Source organism: Setaria italica, chromosome VII (genome assembly GCF_000263155.2).
Source record: "Setaria italica strain Yugu1 chromosome VII, Setaria_italica_v2.0, whole genome shotgun sequence".
NCBI classification, from domain to species: Eukaryota; Viridiplantae; Streptophyta; class Magnoliopsida; order Poales; family Poaceae; genus Setaria; species Setaria italica.
In genome coordinates this window covers 30,237,572-30,256,753 of record NC_028456.1, presented here as the reverse complement: position 1 = coordinate 30,256,753, position 19,182 = coordinate 30,237,572, and the positions used below count along the sequence as shown (strand labels likewise).

The following is a 19,182-nucleotide window of genomic DNA, read 5'->3' as shown; positions in this document are numbered from 1 at the left end:
CTCGTCGTATAACCCGCTTGTGACGGCGTTAATCGGGTTGGGTTGGCCATAGAGATGTGACTTTTGGAAGGGTTTTGGAATTTAATGGGGTTTGAGTGTGGTTGGAGCTGAATGAGGATCCTATGGGGATTTGAGTTGAGAATTAATATTCAAATTGCATTTGAATATTAACTCAAGAGATATTGTTCCTAGGAGTTATAGGTAGGGTTTGATGTAAGTTTTAGATCTAAACTTAGGAAGGATTACTAAAGCAACCATGTGCAACACATATGCTGTTATATTTATGTAAGGTTTGTTTGTAAAGAAAAGTTTTAATGTTTGGGGGCGAAAGAGAATATGCGGGATGTTACACCGGCGGCGCGTAAAGGCGAGGGCGCGGCTCCGGTACATAGCGGCCGGTGGTTAGAGGTAGGTGGGGTGAAGTGCGAAGAGGGGAAGGAGGAAGAGAGGGATGAAGAAAGCAACCTGGCCTCGATATGTGGGACCTGGTGCCACATCATGCGAAACCGCTCTTAAAACAGTTGAGGGATAAAAAATAAACGGATTTTAAAGTTGAGGGACGGTCGATACCTGATTTTGCACGTGAGGGACGAAACTCAGACTACCACAGTCCGTATTACAAATTGGTTGGTAATCCATCAGGTAACTCTCGGCGGCCCACACTCAAACACAAACAGTTGGACCTTTTAGGCCCATAAAAATTCAGCCCATGCCGCTTTGCTTAAACCCAGTCATTAAGGCCCATCTAATATGTTCCCGGCTATGTCCTGCTGATTGCTTCTTCTTCTTGGTTCAATCTATGAGGCCCACCAATTATGCAGACAAACTTTTCTGATCCTGAACTGATTAGATGCTTGGAGGCCCACTTGATGTATCAAGTGCATTAGAGAATCTGAATGCTCCGAATTGCAAGTTGCTGGAGATACAAAGCGATGCCTCTCTGCGGTCACCATCACGGTCATTTGGTTTATCTCCGCAGAGAAGAAAAATGTATCTCCTTTTCTGTTAGCTGACATCTATGCTTCCGTTACATGCTGAACAGGCATGAGCACTTTGCAGGAAATGTCTAATCGCCACCTACCCTAACCAAGCTTTTGATCCTGGAATTCACCTGCTCGGGGCCCATGGCTAGAGTCTGAAGGATCGCTTATATAAATATAATATAATGAAGATGGTCAGATTGAAAAACCATGCAAGTGGTTCTGGTGCCACATCTAGCTGGTTTATTTGGTAATTGTTTGGAGCATATTCTGTCCTATGAACTCCAGGACAAGAACATGTCCTCTGCCCTGACTTCAGCTTACAACTATATACAATTATGATGAAAACACGTAGACTGAAGTTAAGCCAAACAGCACGTGCAGTGACACAGCAGGAACAACTTCTGCCTGCAAATACAACCGCAGAGACGATCCCGCCGAGGATTGTGGTCACTCGAGACACATCCATGCTGACGACTTTGTTCATTGCTAACTTGGTCAAAAGCTAGACAACTGTTTCTTTCCCCTTAACACAATTCTGATCTTCATTTCTTGCTTCTCTCACCTGCATGAATCTTGTTGCTCCTGGAAGCTGATGATATGTTAATGATCCAGGTGCACAAAGTCAGCTGGTGATCGATTTTTTTGTGCAGGAGTCAGTCTGGAATTCGAGCTTGCAAAGGAAGAATGGTGGTTGTCACTCTGCACGACGTGCCGGTTGTTTCGAAGAAGCCATCTTTTCCACAAGAAATATCCTTGTCGATGGCCCGTGCTATAGCTGGAGACTCAAGTGGCAATCTTTCTAAAGAAAACAACTGACTTTTCTGCTCCTGCGATAAAGAGCAGACGGACCGGCGGAAAGAGAAAGCGTTATGGAGTGTATAGAGTAGCTTGGCCGAGGAAATAGGTCTGGTTTGGTTCGTTTGCTTATTTTTAAACACCCGTCACATCGAATGTTTAGATACTAATTAGGAGTATTAAACGTGGACTATTTACAAAATCCATTACATAAGTGGAGGCTAAACGGCGAGACGAATCTATTAAGCATAATTAGTCCATGATTTGACAATGTGTTGCTACAGTAAACGTTTGCTAATGATGGATTAATTAGGCTTAATAGGTTCGTCTCGCTGTTTAGCCTCCACTTATGTAATGAGTTTTGTAAATAGCCTACGTTTAATACTCCTAATTAGTATCTAAATATTGATGTGACACTTCCTTAAAAATAATCAAAGGGAATCAAACGCCCCCATAGTGAAATGTTGGCACGAACACGAATCCAGCAGTAGTACGCTCTACCCCATGGTCAAGGTCTCATGGATGCCTGCAGAGAACTTTGCTCGCTCAGGAATCAGGAGTACACATCCATGCTGACGACTCTGTTCGTTAACTTGGTCAAAGCTAGATCGACCACTATTTTTATTTTCTCGTCGACGTTGACTCGTGATTTTGTTTTTTCTTGTGTCAGGTTATTTGTTCTTGTGGCTCCCTCTGAGAAGTACATGATATGGTAAAATTCAGGTGCGTTGCAGCAGTTGGTACGGGTAATCTCGATGACTTTGTGCAGTAGTCACCCAATTCTTGCAAGGAACGAAAGGTCGCAATCACACTAAACGACTTGCTGCTTGTTTGGGAGCGGCAAGTTTTACCACAGGAGAAATATCTTTGTCGATATCATACTTAGACTCAATAGGTAACTTTTTTTTTCCTTATATCAACTGACTTTTTTGCTCCTGCGCTAAGAGCAGACGTCAAGAACAGGCGAAAAGATAGAAATTAGTCGTTTAATTCGACTAATTGTACGAACACTCCCTCCTGGGATGGTCACCGGTGTAATACTAATCCACTTATTGCAAACAGAAAAAGAACTCGTCTAATCTGACTAATTTGCAAAGAATGAGTACCAACTTTTGGCTGCGTCAGGACTGCACTTATGTCGTGGAATTGACCATGATCTCTCGGACAATAATGGGATAGAGAAGTGTGTGCTGTATAGTATTATCAGTTGCTGAAGTGTTGGCACACGTACGGTCGTGCAGTACGCTGTATCCCATGTTGACTCCACGCTTGTACACTGCTATTGATTTTTGAACTTAGATATTTCCTCGGAACTTGATGGATTGGGGGATTGTTTGTTAAGCGGTATTGCAAACTAGGAATTCTCCGTTTACTTTCCTTTTCCTTTTTTCAGATGTGACCTGAAACACTAGACACCGGGAATCAGCTCTAGTAAGTAGACACACCACCTTGACATTTTTTCACTTGTTCTTTTTCTCCCTCTGTTCTCGTATATATGACATTCAAGGCAGCGAATTTAGTTCGTTTTAAACTAATTAGGTTGTTGTAAATGTCATATTTAAAGATGGGGTAGTACATCTACAGGCAAATTATTTCCGCGAAATATAATAGAAAAACAAAAAGTGCTAGTCTGCTGCAATATATGTTTTTTTTTCCTGCGTTTAATACTATTATCTGCTACTGCTAGAGTCCAGAACTGTGTCGTGCAAAATCGCATCGGAACAACCCTGTGTCCGCCAATTTCGGAGTGCGCCAGAACATGGGGCCTCGCGGTAGCTCTTTGTTTGACTATGCTGCTGCGCCAGTGTCCCAGTCCCTCACCGATTGGCCGCTCGTCAGCAGTGACGTCGTCCACACTCCGTACCGAACCTCAAAGCAGCCACCGAATCTCGCGCGTGGGCGCGATTGCAAACCAAAACCACTTATTTTTTTTTTAAATTCGGCTGTGGAGAAGTAGAGCTAGGAAAAAGGCCCCATCGGCCATCACAGGATTTGAGGGTAGCGCTACTCAAGAACTGATAAACAATAAAAGGTCCAAGACGGCATCAGGTTTATGTAAAAGTACCCCTGCACTGGTCCGATTTTATTGTGCTATCTTTTTACTCTATTTAGACCGACATAGGCTATGTTACACAAAGTATCTCGTCTCGTGATCGGATGCTTAAGACTCGGTTGAACAACCACTCACGAATACACCATTTCAAATAAAGAGGGTTATGTAATATGGAATTACTTTTTATAACAAACCTAGTAGCATGAACCTTAGGGCCTGTTTATTCCTTCCTAGATTATATAAGCTGGATTATGGTCTAAGGGTAGTAAGGTAAAAAATCATCATAGGACCACAAATAATCCGAAATAAGCTACCTAAGACTAACTTATTTCGGATTATTTGTGGTTTTAAGATAGTCTTTTACCATAATACTCATGACCCATAGTTCACTTTATATAATCTAACAAACAGTACCTAAATCTATCTGGATTTTATCAAGGCTAACAAGATTCAATTAGAAGTTACAATAGACTACAATTATTTATATTTCGAACCAGAAAGAATAATCTGGTTCGCAGTGTACTGTATTTTGAAAAAAAAAGAACCATCAATATATTGGTCTGAGAAGTGAAAAAAGTAGCATACCAACTGTTAAATAAGACCTTTTGGAGTACTTTCTAGTTTCTACCTACTACCACCAGACACGTCGCGGGACCTAAGTTACCAATCTGAATTCATTAGCACACCTCGATGTAAATTTTACAAAGGTGATATGCCCACAATATCATAATCATCCCATGATCTGTGGTCTACACAGGACACTGCTAATGCAGAAAATTACAAAAAAAAGGCAAGCGGCTGAGAACTGATAGCAGACACATCACCAATGACGAAACCAACAAATCACTATATTTCTCTCCACAAAAAGGACTGTAGAAGAATCCAAATACAGTAGCCCCCCACCCCAAAGGCCCGTAGCGCCAGCGTGTTCGAATCCAAACCCATAAATAGACCTCCTCAGCATTCTTCTATACTAGTATACTCCGCATCTCCTCCTCCTCTCGACCGCTCTCCTTCCCACGAAGGCGAGAGGTGTCCACAGCTCGCCACCGCGAGGGATGCTGACACTTCGTCTGCGCCTCCGCCTCCGCCGCTCCAGTTGATCCGCCGCCGTGGTGAGCTCTCCGCCCCCGCCCCCTCCCCCCGCCCGTGGGTCCTCCGATCGCGGAGCCATGTTTCGGATTTTTTCCGCGGCGCGCGTTCCTCTGATTTCGATGCCTTGTCGCGTAGCTCCCGTGTGGTTTGGGTGACTCTCGTTGGGCGTAGCGCGAGCGGAGAAGATAACCCCCCACTTCGCAAAATTTACCGAGAAAAGTTGCGAGCGAGTTTTTCCCCCACCTTTCGGAGCTTTTGTGGCAGCTTTTCGCGGGAGGATCTCGCGAGGCTGGGCCATTGGGTGCGGATTCTCGTTTCTGTCGGGGGATGATGATAAACCCTCGTTGTTAGTATCTCCTTTTGCCTTTTTGTGGTTGGCCTGTTGTAGTGGGAGTGGGCATGTGGCGACGCTGCAGCACCGCTCTTCCGTCAGGCTAGTGGGGTGGGGAACTGGGGATCCATCAGCTCGTGGATTTTGGTTTCTCCCTTTTGGTTGCAATTGGCAAGTAATTCTAGCTTTGTTTGTACGTGTGTTCTCTCTGCCCGTTCTGTTTGTTTTTTATTCGTGTGATGCGTGGTTCCCATGTCCATCCCATTCATTGTTGTTTTGATTGGGTGATGCTTCTTCTTGTTCTTCCTCCTCAGGGGTACCTATCCATCTAAGTTGAGCCACACTTGTTCGGTTGTACCCGATTAAGGTAGGCGTAGTTTACTTTCCAATTTTTTTTGGTGTTAATTGAATCTCCATGCCAACAATGAGTCTGCCCCTGTGTATGTCTTTGCTAGGTGAAATTATCAGAGTTACAGTGGTTAGGAACCGAAGCGTTTGTACCTACTTGACCTTTGGGTTAGTAGACTAGTTTCCTGGTAGATTTTTTTGAAACGAACATTTTCAGGTAGATTGATGTTGAATTACAGTGCTGATTTACTGAATTTTTCTCTTGTTTCACTTCTTGAATTCAGGGGGGGCATCAGAACTGTGTGAAGATCAGGTTTGCTAAGTGGAAGGGGCCAGATGGGGTTTGACCCAATGGATTGGTACTGCCAGCCGGTCAAGCATGGTGCTTGGTCGCATGTGGTGGAGAATGCATTCGGCCCCTACACTCCGTGTGGCATCGACACCTTGGTGGTGTGCATCTCACACCTCGCACTCTTTGGTGTTTGCTTCTATCGTATATGGAGGACAACGAGGGACTACAGAGTGCAGCGATACAAGTTACGTTCACCGTACTACAACTATCTGCTTGGGCTGCTACTGGTGTACTGCATAGCAGAGCCGCTGTATCGGATTGCCACTGGTACCTCCATCATGAACTTGGATGGGCAGCCGGGTCTTGCTCCATTTGAGGTGAGAGGGCTAATACATTATTGCTACCTTCAAGTTCTGACTTTACATGTTGATAGATTATTGCACCCGTTACAAGTATATTTACTGAGTGCTATTATGTAGTACTTTGTAGGACCTACTTTCTGCTGAGTTATAGAAAGTCAGTGTTTGTAGGCGCATCTCACAAGTACTGGTAGTATACATTTTTGGGGTACTACTGCTCAGTTCCATTGCAAAGATCACCAAGTAGGAAAATACCATCCAAGTAACTAAATGTGGCCCCTTGAATCCTCGCACTAGATGGAGCTTTCCCATTTATACTTATTGATGGCAGCAAGCTAATTTTCTCTTCTACTTTTGTGTTGCCAGTGAATGATAGTAATAAGAGTTAACTGCGATATACAGAAAATGCGGATACATAGATAACCATAACTCAAGTTTGAACGCAGTTCCTCAGTTGTTATGGAATTATGTATACCACAGTGTAACTTTACTTATGTATTCTTGTTGAAGAGGATTGGGAAAAGTCTGGAAGTCTATTGCTTCTTTGTGTCTCTTGATACATATACTATACACTCACCGACATAGCTCTTGGGCTCTAACCCATGGGCCTAACAAAGCACTACACAGTCACTTGCACAGTTGTACATTAATGGCCTTTTGGGGCATTTAAAAATCTGCATTTTCTACAGATCGTCTCATTGATCATTGAGTCTGCTGCTTGGTGCTGTATGCTTGTAATGATTCTTCTGGAGACAAGAATTTATATCTATGAGTTCAGATGGTACATCCGGTTTGTGGTCATTTATGTGTTGATTGGGGAAGCTGCTATGTTTAATCTTGTGCTCTCAGTGAGGCAGTACTACAGTTCGAGGTACAGTACATTTGTAACATCTATTTTGTTGATGAAACTATTTTTGCAATGACTCAGTTTTTATCACACTAAGAAATTTACATATAGGCTAACTTGGTGTTTTCCCTATGCAGTTCAATCTTTTACTTATACTGCAGTGAGATTGTATGCCAGGTCTGCATCTTCATTTCCATAGTTGTCCTATAACCATATTTTGGTGTTATCTCTGCCATATACTGAACCTTTTTTTTTGTACAGTTCTTGTTTGGAATTCTCATGGTGGTTTATCTGCCTAGCTTGGATCCTTATCCGGGTTATACCCCTATCAGGAATGAGGAGCTGGTCGACAATACTGATTATGAACCTCTTCCTAGTGGAGAGCAGATTTGCCCTGAGAGACATGCCAACATATTTTCCAGTAAGTGATTATAAATTCTTCCACATTATCCGATACATACATAATTAAATTTCTATCCCTGTTTGATTTCAGATTTTGATATCGTGTTACTTTGCTAGGAATATTCTTTTCATGGATGACTCCTCTAATGCAACAAGGATATAAAAGGCCCATCACAGATAAGGATATTTGGAAACTAGACACCTGGGATGAGACTGAAACTTTGTATAGCCGGTATGTTTTCCCTTTCTACTTGTTGAAATGACTGTTACCTGCAAATCCTAACAAGGTGATCCTATACCAGATTCCAGAAATGCTGGAATGATGAGCTTCGAAAACCAAAACCTTGGCTGTTACGAGCTCTTCACAGCAGCCTTTGGGGAAGGTATGAACAATTGTACACTGATACCTATATGTCTGATTTGATTTTTGTGCATGTAGTGATTAATCATTTTCACTTTCAGATTCTGGCTGGGAGGGTTTTTTAAGGTCAGCATTTTGTCCATATCATTTCATTAGACGATTTTCCCTGTTTTTTCTTTTTCATATTTTTTCCATTATAAACATTATGTGTTATTCTCAGCAGCTCATATGTTTCCCTCAATTTTGTAGATTGGCAATGATGCTTCTCAATTTGTTGGTCCACTCATATTGAACCTGTTGTTAGAGGTATTGCTTCTCATTTTGTGACATTCCAATGTCAATAACATGGAAATGCTCATTTTATCCTAATATGTTCCATTTCATTAATCACCTGTAACTGTCGATAACAGACTAGTAAGTGCATTGATTCTAGAATAGACCATGCGATTGTGCAAATCTTACACTATGTTTCTTTTTTTTCCCTTTTCACCACTAAACTCTTTTTTTCCCTGATAGTCTATGCAAAAGGGTGATCCATCTTGGAGCGGGTACATCTACGCTTTCTCAATCTTTGCCGGAGTGGTACGGATCATTTTCGTTTCTTGCATGTTGTGCACTGCATTTCTTCGTTGTTTCAGTGTGTTTGAACTTCTAAGCAACAATTGTGGTACTTGTGATTCAAAATTGAATAATCCTTTTGCTTCATTTTTCAGTCACTGGGAGTTCTTGCTGAGGCACAGTACTTCCAGAATGTCATGCGTGTCGGTTTCAGGTTGAGGTCCACATTGGTACGTGTTTCTTGCATATCAAGAACTTTATTTCCCTTCTGTTAAGAGGTTATGCAATCAGCAGGCATCCATGGAATCTCTTGTTCCCTTCTTGAGATCACTCTTCTACTTATGAACCTATGGTTGGCTTGGGATTACAATTCCTGATATGTCAGATAATAAGCAAGTTGAATAGGCAACTGGGCCATGTATACCATATTAAGCAAAGTAGCCCTAACAGATAGTTGTAGGGAATTTAGTGAGAGAATGGGGAATATTTGTTGCAAAATTTCCTTTTACATTATCTGGTTTTGTTGGTTATTGTTTTACTTTTATATGAAATTTGCTTTAGCATCTAGAAGATGGACCCTTCTATAAGGTCTCCACCTTGTTTTCTATTATTCCTCTATGTATGGTCATCAAAGTTTTTAACAAAGTTTAGCTTCTTGTTGTCACACAGATTGCAGCTGTTTTCCGCAAGTCCTTGCGACTGACTAATGATAGTCGTAGGAAGTTTGCTTCTGGGAGGATTACCAATTTGATTTCGACTGACGCGGAGTCCCTTCAGGTACCCGCATTTGTGTTATTAGATTGGCTCACTGTTAGGAAGGAGGGAGAAGTGTGTGTCGATACTATGCATCCTGTTCATTCGTGTGTGTTTGTTTTCAATCCTTCTAATTTATATTTGCACCTTTGCAGCAAGTGTGCCAGCAGCTTCACAGCCTATGGTCTGCGCCTTTCCGCATAGTTATCTCCATGATCCTTCTATATGCACAGCTTGGTCCTGCAGCATTAGTTGGTGCGCTCATGTTGGTTCTTTTGTTTCCAATTCAGGTACATTTCTCTTTGTGAACTTGCAATCCTGAAATTTCTTATGTTGCATGTCTATATGTGCCTATGCTGTCTGTTTTAGTGACAGTTCCATTGTTACTAGTGAATTGGCTGCTGCATTATTAGAGAAAAGATGTTCATCATATACGCATTCTTCTAATTCCTGTAATTATGCTGTGAGCTTTTGATTTATTTGTTGGTGTGGTAGACTCTTATGGATTGCACATGTTCGTTGGGGCTTCCATATGACTTTGTTCAGCTCCTATTTAGAAAAAAAAATCAATTAGTATTTATTTGTTATCACGTTGAGATTTCTATGGAAAAACCATTGGTTATGGTTCCTGTACTTGTTCTATCCAGTATTCTACAATTACCAAAAATTAATAACCTGAAGCTGTGGTTGTTCAGTAGTTATTTCACATTATATATAGATGAACTGGTCTTGGAACTAAAATTTTACGATGGATCTATTCAGTTGACTCCCTATATTTTTCCCAATTAAGGTCATAACTCAGTTTTAGCTGTATCATCTTTATCACATTCTATTTGTAAACTTGACACATCTCTGCCAAATAAACTGTGACTGTTGAAGTTTCTGTAAGTTCACTGCTTTCAGAGTTCAACAGTGACTTTTATGGTTTATCGTTTCTGTATTTGTTTTCTTTTTCAGACAGTCATCATCAGCAAAATGCAAAAACTTACCAAGGAGGGGTTGCAAAGGACCGACAAGCGAATCAGTCTCATGAATGAAGTGTTAGCTGCTATGGATACAGTCAAGTATGTTATATTCATTCTTTATTTCTTTATTACTAACACCTAGCTTTGGTTATAACTCTTTTAATTTTCAAAAACTTATTTTGTTAGGTGTTATGCTTGGGAGCAAAGCTTCCAGTCGAAGGTGCAGGACATCCGCGATGATGAGCTTTCTTGGTTCCGCAGGGCTCAGTTGCTTGCTGCGGTATATTCCTTATATTTTTGCACTAGTTTAAAAATTGAAATTTTTGTACATAACTTGACTCGTGAGAAGTTTTATTTTGCACCATATTTTTGCCTTTGCGCTTACTCTTTATCATTTTTCTTGCTTGTTGCAGCTGAATAGCTTTATCCTGAACAGTATCCCGGTTATTGTCACTGTTGTTTCATTTGGTGTATATTCTCTACTGGGAGGTGACTTGACACCAGCAAAGGCGTTTACTTCTCTTTCATTATTTGCAGTCTTAAGGTTTCCACTTTTCATGTTGCCGAATCTGATAACTCAGGTGTGTAGGATAATGTTTTTTCCCCCCTTTTATAAGTTATTTGTAAAGCTACTTGGAAATTACAAAGTATCCCAATTTCTGAATATAATTACTAGATTCTTAGATAGCTGGTCATTCATTTTCCCCTTATTGTCTGTTCATATGGCTTCGAAAAATTATCTAGCTAAATTGTTTTGGCTTAGAAAATTTATCTAACTAAATAGTTGGAATGGAATTTTGATTCATTCCAATGATGGCTTGATTTACTGCACAGTTGTCTTACCATTGTTGTTTTTCATGTAAATTCAACAGGTGGTTAATTGCAAGGTATCATTGAAGCGCCTGGAAGATCTCCTGTTGGCTGAAGAGAGATTGCTTCTGCCAAATCCACCTATTGATCCTGAGCTTCCGGCCATTTCTATCAAGAATGGGTATTTTTCATGGGAATCACAGGTAAATTCATGTTTCACATATTTTTTACTTGCCACTTGCATTTGCTTATTTTTCACTCTTGCAACTGCAGCCCTAGGATTTATAGTAGTCGACTTCTTTTCTTCTGAAATCAAGTCATTAGCACAACTCTCTTCTTGTTGGGTCTGCAGTGGTCAGTGAATCGAAGGATTTGTTGGCTAGCTGCTTCATGGGTATGGGTGAGTGATCAGGACAAGAGATAGAAATTTGTTACCTGTATAGCCCACTGGTTTCATAAGATAGCTAAAAGTAGATGACTTCTGTAGATATATTCCTAGTACATAATAGGACTCTGTTATCTCTTTTTTTTTTCTGGAACGACGCAGGAGAATTGCGTGTTATTTCATTGAGAGAAAAAAAACGAAAGTACAGAAAGGTTAGAAAAAGCTCCCAACCTTAGCACACAGCACACCCCCACACACAGGAAACAAACAAAAACTAAAAACACGCCACAAACCAAAACTAAAACATGACCAAGACCTCCAGGCCTAATAGGCCTGGGTTAGCGACCTAGTGAGCAGCTTCTTGCGTGTTTGAAGGATCTCTATTATCTCTTATAGTCTTATGTCGAGATATCCTTCTTTTTTCAAGATGAGTATAAAGATGTTAACATTACCTTTTTCCATCTGATTTTAAATGTTGGCAGGCTGAGAGACCAACTTTATCAAATGTCAATCTGGATGTACCTGTTGGAAGTTTAGTTGCAATAGTAGGAAGTACTGGGGAGGGTAAAACTTCTCTCATATCTGCCATGCTTGGAGAAATACCACCAGTGTCGGGATCAGATACCTCAGTGGTCATTCGTGGATCGGTGGCTTATGTTCCTCAAGTTTCGTGGATCTTCAATGCCACCGTGAGTTTCTCCATTGTTTAGTTCTGCTGAGCTGAACCTCCTATAACTAATGCAGATATCTAACTGTGACCTCACAGGTCCGGGACAACATATTGTTTGGGTCTCCTTTTCAAGCCCCACGCTATGAGAAAGCAATAGATGTAACTTCATTGCGCCATGACCTTCACCTACTCCCAGTAAGTACAAGTATTCAAATTTCACTGTGCAGATGAAAATTTTGGAACTATAGGTTTCATTTGATAAAGAGGGAGCTTCCTTGGGAACATGTTCCTTTATTTGGCATGTTGTAATCTAGTTGCACCTTTCTTGTTTCCTAATATTGGTGCATGGTGCTTTAATTTTCTGCTGCAAATTAATGAATAATGGATTGCTATCAGGGAGGCGATCTCACAGAGATTGGTGAAAGAGGAGTTAATATTAGTGGGGGACAGAAGCAAAGAGTTTCAATGGCAAGAGCTGTGTATTCGGATTCAGATGTATACATATTTGATGATCCACTCAGTGCATTAGATGCCCATGTTGGCCGTCAGGTGCATTCACTATCAATTATATTCCATCTTGTTTATACTACCTATTTTTATGATCTATGCTCACATACTGAAACAATGAGCTATTGATAGTTGGAAATGATGTTTCTACATGAGATGTCCCTGATCCTTATTTTTAGGTTCCATCTATCTAGGAAGCATAGTGAGTCTGGAAGACATTGACCCTTCCCCACAGAGCCTATAGACCAGACCCCAGATTTACTAATAATTCATGTCCCTTGACACATGGATTTGTGCAAAGTATAATTTGAAAATCAACAACCATCCAAAATTCATCGCAGCCTGACAATAGATTATAGTCAACCATTCACAGAGTTACTTGAAAAATAGTTATACAACTGATATCAAATGGGCTTCTGTGGATGTTCCATGTGTCACATCATATGGGTTAGTATTGACACATAGCACTGTCTGAGATTAGTGGCCGCAATTTGTGTTTCCACTGTTAGAAAATAATTAAGCTTTCTGCAGTGTTTTTTTCCTAAATTTTCCTTATTATACATGTGCTACTACAGAATCTTGTCACTGACTTGAGTACATGTGCAGGTATTTGACAAATGTATCAAAGAAGAACTACAGCATAAAACACGGGTTCTTGTTACCAATCAGCTGCATTTTCTGCCATATGTCGATAAAATAGTGCTGATTCATGATGGTGTAATTAAAGAGGAGGGCACTTTTGATGAACTTAGCAACAGCGGCGAACTCTTCAAGAAGCTTATGGAAAATGCTGGGAAAATGGAGGAACAAGTAGAAGAGAAGCAGGATGAAAGCAAATCACAGGATGTTGCAAAACAAACTGAGAATGGGGATGTTGTAATAGTTGATGGAGGTTCGCAGAAGAGCCAGGATGATTCTAATAAAACAAAACCGGGTAAATCTGTTCTTATTAAGCAAGAGGAAAGGGAAACAGGAGTTATCAGTGCGAAGGTCCTTTCACGGTAAAAGATAATATTTTATGTGATTGTAACTAGTGTTTAATATTTGAATATTCATTGATACTTTGAGGCATTCTTAATATTGTAAAGCGTCTTTACTGAGCATGGTGGTCTGCAATATATGCTTACTCAGTATCATTATCTTTGCAGTTACAAAAATGCACTGGGAGGGGTGTGGGTGGTATCCATACTCTTCTTTTGCTATGCACTGACTGAAGTTCTTCGTATTTCAAGTAGCACATGGTTGAGCGTTTGGACTGATCAGGGTTCTCTGAAAATTCATGGCCCTGGTTACTACAATTTGATCTATGGAATTCTTTCTTTCGGACAGGTATTTATACCCATTGTTTACTTCTTTAATATGTTGTGCTCTCTTTTGTGTCTGTTTGCTAATAAAGTGAAATCTTTTGCTTTAGGTTCTAGTCACTCTCTCAAACTCTTACTGGTTGATTATATCAAGTCTTCGGGCAGCAAAAAGGCTGCATGATGCCATGCTTCGGTCAATATTAAGAGCTCCCATGGTATTTTTTCATACCAACCCACTTGGACGGATCATCAACAGATTTTCAAAGGATTTGGGTGACGTTGACAGGAATGTTGCTGTCTTTGTCAATATGTTTATGGCACAAATATCTCAATTGCTCTCAACTTTTGTTCTCATCGGATTTGTCAGCACTATGTCTCTCTGGGCCATCATGCCGCTCCTGATTTTGTTTTATGCAGCTTACCTCTATTACCAGGTATGCCAACCAAACATTATATATGACTGAAATCAAAGTTTTATTGTGGAACACATGCTAAAAATAAGCACCAACATGACCCGAAGTTCCATCTCACCTAGAAATAAGCTCTGCCAGTCACCACTAAAGCAAACAATTTCAGCTCTCTACATTGCATGAAACTAGTAGCATGATTGCTTAGAACAGTCAGGCATGTATGAAAGGAAAAATTTTCAAATGATTTCTTTCCTCAATAGTATAGAGGAATCTATCGTTACCTTTTGCCTTGTTGACACTTTGTAAATGTATTCATCTCAGACAACATCTCGCGAGGTGAAGCGTCTGGATTCCATTACCAGGTCTCCCGTGTATGCTCAGTTCTCAGAGGCTCTGAATGGTCTGTCCACAATCCGTGCGTATAAAGCCTATGATAGAATGGCAAACATAAATGGGAGATCAATGGACAACAACATTAGGTTCACACTTGTGAACATGAGTTCAAATAGGTGGCTAGCTATTCGTCTGGAAACACTGGGTGGCATCATGATATGGTTCACAGCAACTTTTGCTGTTATGCAAAATCAACGAGCAGAGAATCAGAAGGCCTTTGCATCTACAATGGGTCTACTTCTTACTTACACTCTCAATATTACCAATTTGCTCACAGCTGTCCTTCGTCTTGCTAGTCTTGCTGAAAATAGTTTAAATGCTGTTGAACGGGTGGGAACATACATTGAGTTGCCTTCTGAAGCTCCCCCTGTCATTGAGGACCATAGGCCACCCCCTGGTTGGCCATCATCAGGTGTCATCAAGTTTGAAGATGTCGTTCTTCGATATCGACCAGAACTTCCTCCTGTTCTTCATGGCATATCTTTCATTATTAATGGAAGTGAGAAAGTAGGAATAGTTGGCAGAACAGGTGCTGGTAAATCTAGCATGCTCAATGCTTTGTTTCGTATCGTGGAGCTTGAAAGAGGGAGGATATTGATCGATGATTGTGACACTTCCAAGTTTGGAATTTGGGACCTGCGCAAAGTTCTAGGAATAATACCACAAGCACCAGTTCTATTTTCAGGTATGATACTGAAAAATAAATGTTGGCACTGTAGGTGCTGTATGTAAATTTGTTATTTCTAGCTTTTATGTGGCAAATGTTTACGTTTGTCCTTTCAGGTTCTGTTCGATTTAATCTGGATCCTTTTAATGAGCACAACGATGCGGATCTCTGGGAGGCTCTGGAAAGGGCTCATCTAAAGGATGTTATCAGGAGGAATGCTCTTGGACTAGATGCTGAGGTACGCAGCATGCATACTTTTGTTTATGCCAAAAGTTCATGGCCATTAATTTATTCTCGCTTGTGTTTTCTTTTACAAATGATGTATGCTTGTACAGATGCCATAGTTGGCATGTGATAGCATTTGGTACTCTAACCTTCCTTAATTACTTGTGAATGGATATTTGATGTCAAAGAAACTTTGTTTTATAGAAGGAATTACTAAACAATATAATTGTGTTGCGCTCTAGAAAGTAATCCTGAATAAAATTATTTGCATATGTATTAAAGATCTTCGTTTTTCCAGAATGAGCAATGCGGAAAGTTTTCACTAGTTTGAGCTTTTTTTTTATTGGCACAGGTTTCTGAAGCTGGTGAAAATTTTAGTGTTGGACAACGGCAGCTGTTGAGCTTAGCTCGTGCGCTGCTGAGAAGAGCAAAGATACTTGTTCTTGATGAGGCGACAGCAGCAGTTGATGTACGGACTGATGCTCTTATTCAGAAAACCATCCGAGAAGAATTCAAGAGTTGCACAATGCTCATAATTGCTCACCGTTTGAACACTGTCATTGACTGTGACAGGTTGCTTATTCTAAGTGCTGGGCAGGTATGTTCTGCAGTAAACCTTTTGTCTTTTTGTTGTTGTGCTTGATTCTTATAGTGTCAGTATGTATAGTATTTTCATATCATGTGCTGATTATTGCAACTTTTAAAGTTACCAGTACTTGCAGATTTTGGATAGATACTAATTGTTAGACCATTTTAGTTTCATTTCTTTATCAATCCGAACAACTACTAAATTTAATCACAGTGAATTTAGTTATTAGGTTTTCAAAAGACTAAAATCAGGACTAAAGAAGCTTAAGTAGCTCTCATAATTTGGATGTCGCTGTTTGTAGTTGGTAATGTGCTTCCTTCGTCATATATTGTCCGTGATGTACAGGTCTTTATTTGCTGTGTAAGCATCAATCATTTCTTTTCTCATCAGTGAGATACCTAAAAACTGGAGCACACTTCGTCCCATCACTATATTTGTTGGCATTCAGTTTCATAATGTTGTGTTTCAGGTTCTGGAATTTGACTCACCTGAGAATCTTCTGAGCAATGAGGACAGTGCTTTCTCCAAGATGGTGCAGAGTACAGGACCTAGCAACGCAGAATATCTCAAGGTACTTTGCATCTAATATTGTATTCATTTTGCTAATCTTGCCATGTTGTGTCAGTGACAAGAACTAACATGTGTGCATGCAATCCTGTACGTGCCCTTTTGTGCTAATCTACATCACTGGCTTCAGAGGTGTGCTAACTCATCTTTCTTTGTGAATAAAAAATGATCAACAGAGTCTTGTATTCGGAAGTGGAGAGGAGAGATCACGGAGAGAAGAAATCAAGCTGCAAGATATTCAAAGGAGATGGGTGGCTTCTAATCGATGGGCAGAAGCTGCCCAATTTGCGCTTGCTAGAAGCCTCACATCATCACACAGTGACCTCCTCGCCCTAGAAGCTGCTGAGGGAAATAATATCCTCAGGAGAACAAAGGATGCTGTAATCACTCTGCAAAGTGTTCTAGAAGGGAAGCACAATTCTGAAATTGATGAATCCCTAAATCAGTATCAGGTCCCAGCTGACCGGTGGTGGTCATCGCTTTACAAAGTCATCGAAGGTATGGTTGTTTCTATACTCTTACATGTCTGACACAGTCATGCTCATTGGAACTAAATAACAGATGAAAATTAGTAAAAACCAATTAGTAGTTATCAAAGACATGTCTTGCCAAAATTATATGAAATGTCTTCTATCTGCCATGCCAATTTTACTCGGGTATCAGCTGTATATGCTCAGAACTAGCCTTCAATTAGAAGAAAAGAAATTGCTCTGCTTATCAACTGCTACTAATTTTTTCTGACGCAATTTATATGCATTGCTTTCAGGCCTCGCCACGATGAGCAGATTGGGCCGCAACCGCCTGCAGCAACCTTCCTACAATTTTGAGAACAACGGTTCTATTGACTGGGACCAAATGTAGATGTAGAATTCTGGAGTAGAAACACTGATCCCTGAAGTTGCATTGTGGAGTAGGTTGGAGGTGCTGTTATTTCTTCTAGCGGATTTGATTCCTACTGTGTAGATGCTGCCACGGACATATGACGTGCAAGCTTTAAGTAGTAGATTCACGGCCCTGACGCCGCTCTGAAAATGAATAACGAGCAAGTTTTGGCACAGAAAGACGTTGCCGTACCGTCGTCCGCGAGGATTGTAATTTCTCAACTCACGACATCAGTATATGCTAGATTTCTGTAACTTGTGTCAATGCAAGTCTTTTCGTGAGGGGACGATTGCGTGCAAAGGTTAATTTCTGCTGATCAGTTATAGCCCAATGTTGTAATAACGATATGGTTCCTAATTCAAAATAAGTGCTAAAGTCAGTGCAGACTGCAGAGCATACCTCTAAACTGTTATTTGGCCCAGATACAGAATCGTTGCCTCTACCAAAGCGCCAAACCATCTTTTGCTGCCAAGGACCATGCTCTCGCCGCTGTACTGTCGATTCAGTCGGAGTGCTCGCGTCGAACGATCTCCCGTAGTCCGCTTTCGTGGCCAAGACGACGGCCCACAGCCGTGCATTGGAGACCTTGAACACGTCCAGCGTCTCCACTCCACGTATTTCTGCAGCCTCTTCGCCTGCAAAAGCCAGTCAGATTTAGGAGGCACCATTGCAACAAGGCCATGAATCAATGCTCCAAAAGTCCAAATGTAACCACGCCGGAGTATGCCCTCTTCCCATCATTTCCACAAGCAAATCGATGCAGCACATGTGGTTCGCCTCATAATTGTCCGAAAAGAATAACCTAATCGCGCTTATAAAGCTCGGCGCAGCGTACAGAGAAACATGCATTTTGTTCGCCAAATGTAATCGCATAAGAGGAACTGCATCTCCTCGGAGTTCTTGCCAGAAACACAGCCCACAAGATGGAGGCATGGATTCACCAGGTTGGGCTTGCCGACGACACCGGCAGGGCTCAAGAAAGAGATCGATGAGAACGGGAGGCGGAGGTAGGGGTGGTAATGGATCATGATCATTATACTTCCTTCACAATCTAATTCAACCCTATATATATTTAATTCAAAGTTACTATATATATTTAATTTAAAATTATATAGTATTTAAGCTCGATGAGTTTAGGAGAGGCTCGCTCTTCTTCCTCTTCCTTTCCTCCCTTCTCTTCTCCCTTCTTCCTCGAAAATCATGGAGGGGCTAAGGGGAGCTCCATTGTCCAAGCCGGCGGGTAGGGGGGTGGGGGGCGCTGCTTGAGCCCCACGGCCCCACCCACCCCACTAGATCCGCCCTTAGTAGGTTAAATTAGAGTGCTCTATACCCCTAGGTGGAGGTGGCGGTGGACGCTCTCGATCATTTCAAGTCACTGCTCAATGACGCCGAGATGATATTGTCGACGAGCTCGACTACTTCAGGCTCCAGCACCAAGTCAAGGGAGGTATGTATATGTTGCGACCAAGGACGGAGCTGGGATTACAGCATTAGAGGGGCCAAGCAAGTTATAGCTTACAAACTATTGAATGCAAGGGACCAAATACTACAAATTTGAGCAATTTTATACAGCCATATAGTGCAAATGTTTTGAGCATAGGGGGGCCATGGCCCCTGCCAGCCCCTCCCTA

At 41.2% G+C, this 19,182-nt stretch overlaps 1 protein-coding gene across 5 annotated transcripts; it reads left to right on the top strand.

The window, feature by feature from the left end:
- The first annotated feature begins 4,795 nt into the window (after window positions 1–4,795).
- LOC101764808 (ABC transporter C family member 2) lies at window positions 4,796–17,935 on the top strand. Of its 5 annotated transcripts, none has more exons than XM_012847668.2 (31): window positions 4,801–4,946; window positions 5,572–5,624; window positions 5,713–5,773; window positions 5,890–6,274; window positions 6,946–7,127; window positions 7,241–7,280; window positions 7,365–7,524; window positions 7,623–7,737; window positions 7,808–7,888; window positions 7,968–7,992; window positions 8,116–8,172; window positions 8,383–8,448; window positions 8,580–8,654; window positions 9,094–9,201; window positions 9,333–9,467; window positions 10,135–10,241; window positions 10,329–10,422; window positions 10,556–10,723; window positions 11,015–11,155; window positions 11,820–12,026; window positions 12,104–12,202; window positions 12,404–12,556; window positions 13,121–13,515; window positions 13,663–13,843; window positions 13,929–14,252; window positions 14,550–15,306; window positions 15,405–15,526; window positions 15,866–16,111; window positions 16,572–16,673; window positions 16,846–17,167; window positions 17,436–17,935. In XM_012847668.2, exons 4-31 carry the CDS (start codon window positions 5,942–5,944, stop codon window positions 17,528–17,530), a joined length of 4,890 nt encoding a protein of 1,629 aa, XP_012703122.1. In that variant the 5' UTR covers window positions 4,801–4,946; window positions 5,572–5,624; window positions 5,713–5,773; window positions 5,890–5,941; the 3' UTR covers window positions 17,531–17,935. The 5 variants fall into 5 exon arrangements, with proteins under 5 accessions (XP_004976844.1, XP_012703122.1, XP_022684167.1 ...); XM_012847667.3 differs by lacking the exon at window positions 4,801–4,946 and adding an exon at window positions 5,254–5,450; XM_022828432.1 differs by lacking the exon at window positions 5,713–5,773.
- Window positions 17,936–19,182: the final 1,247 nt, after the last annotated feature.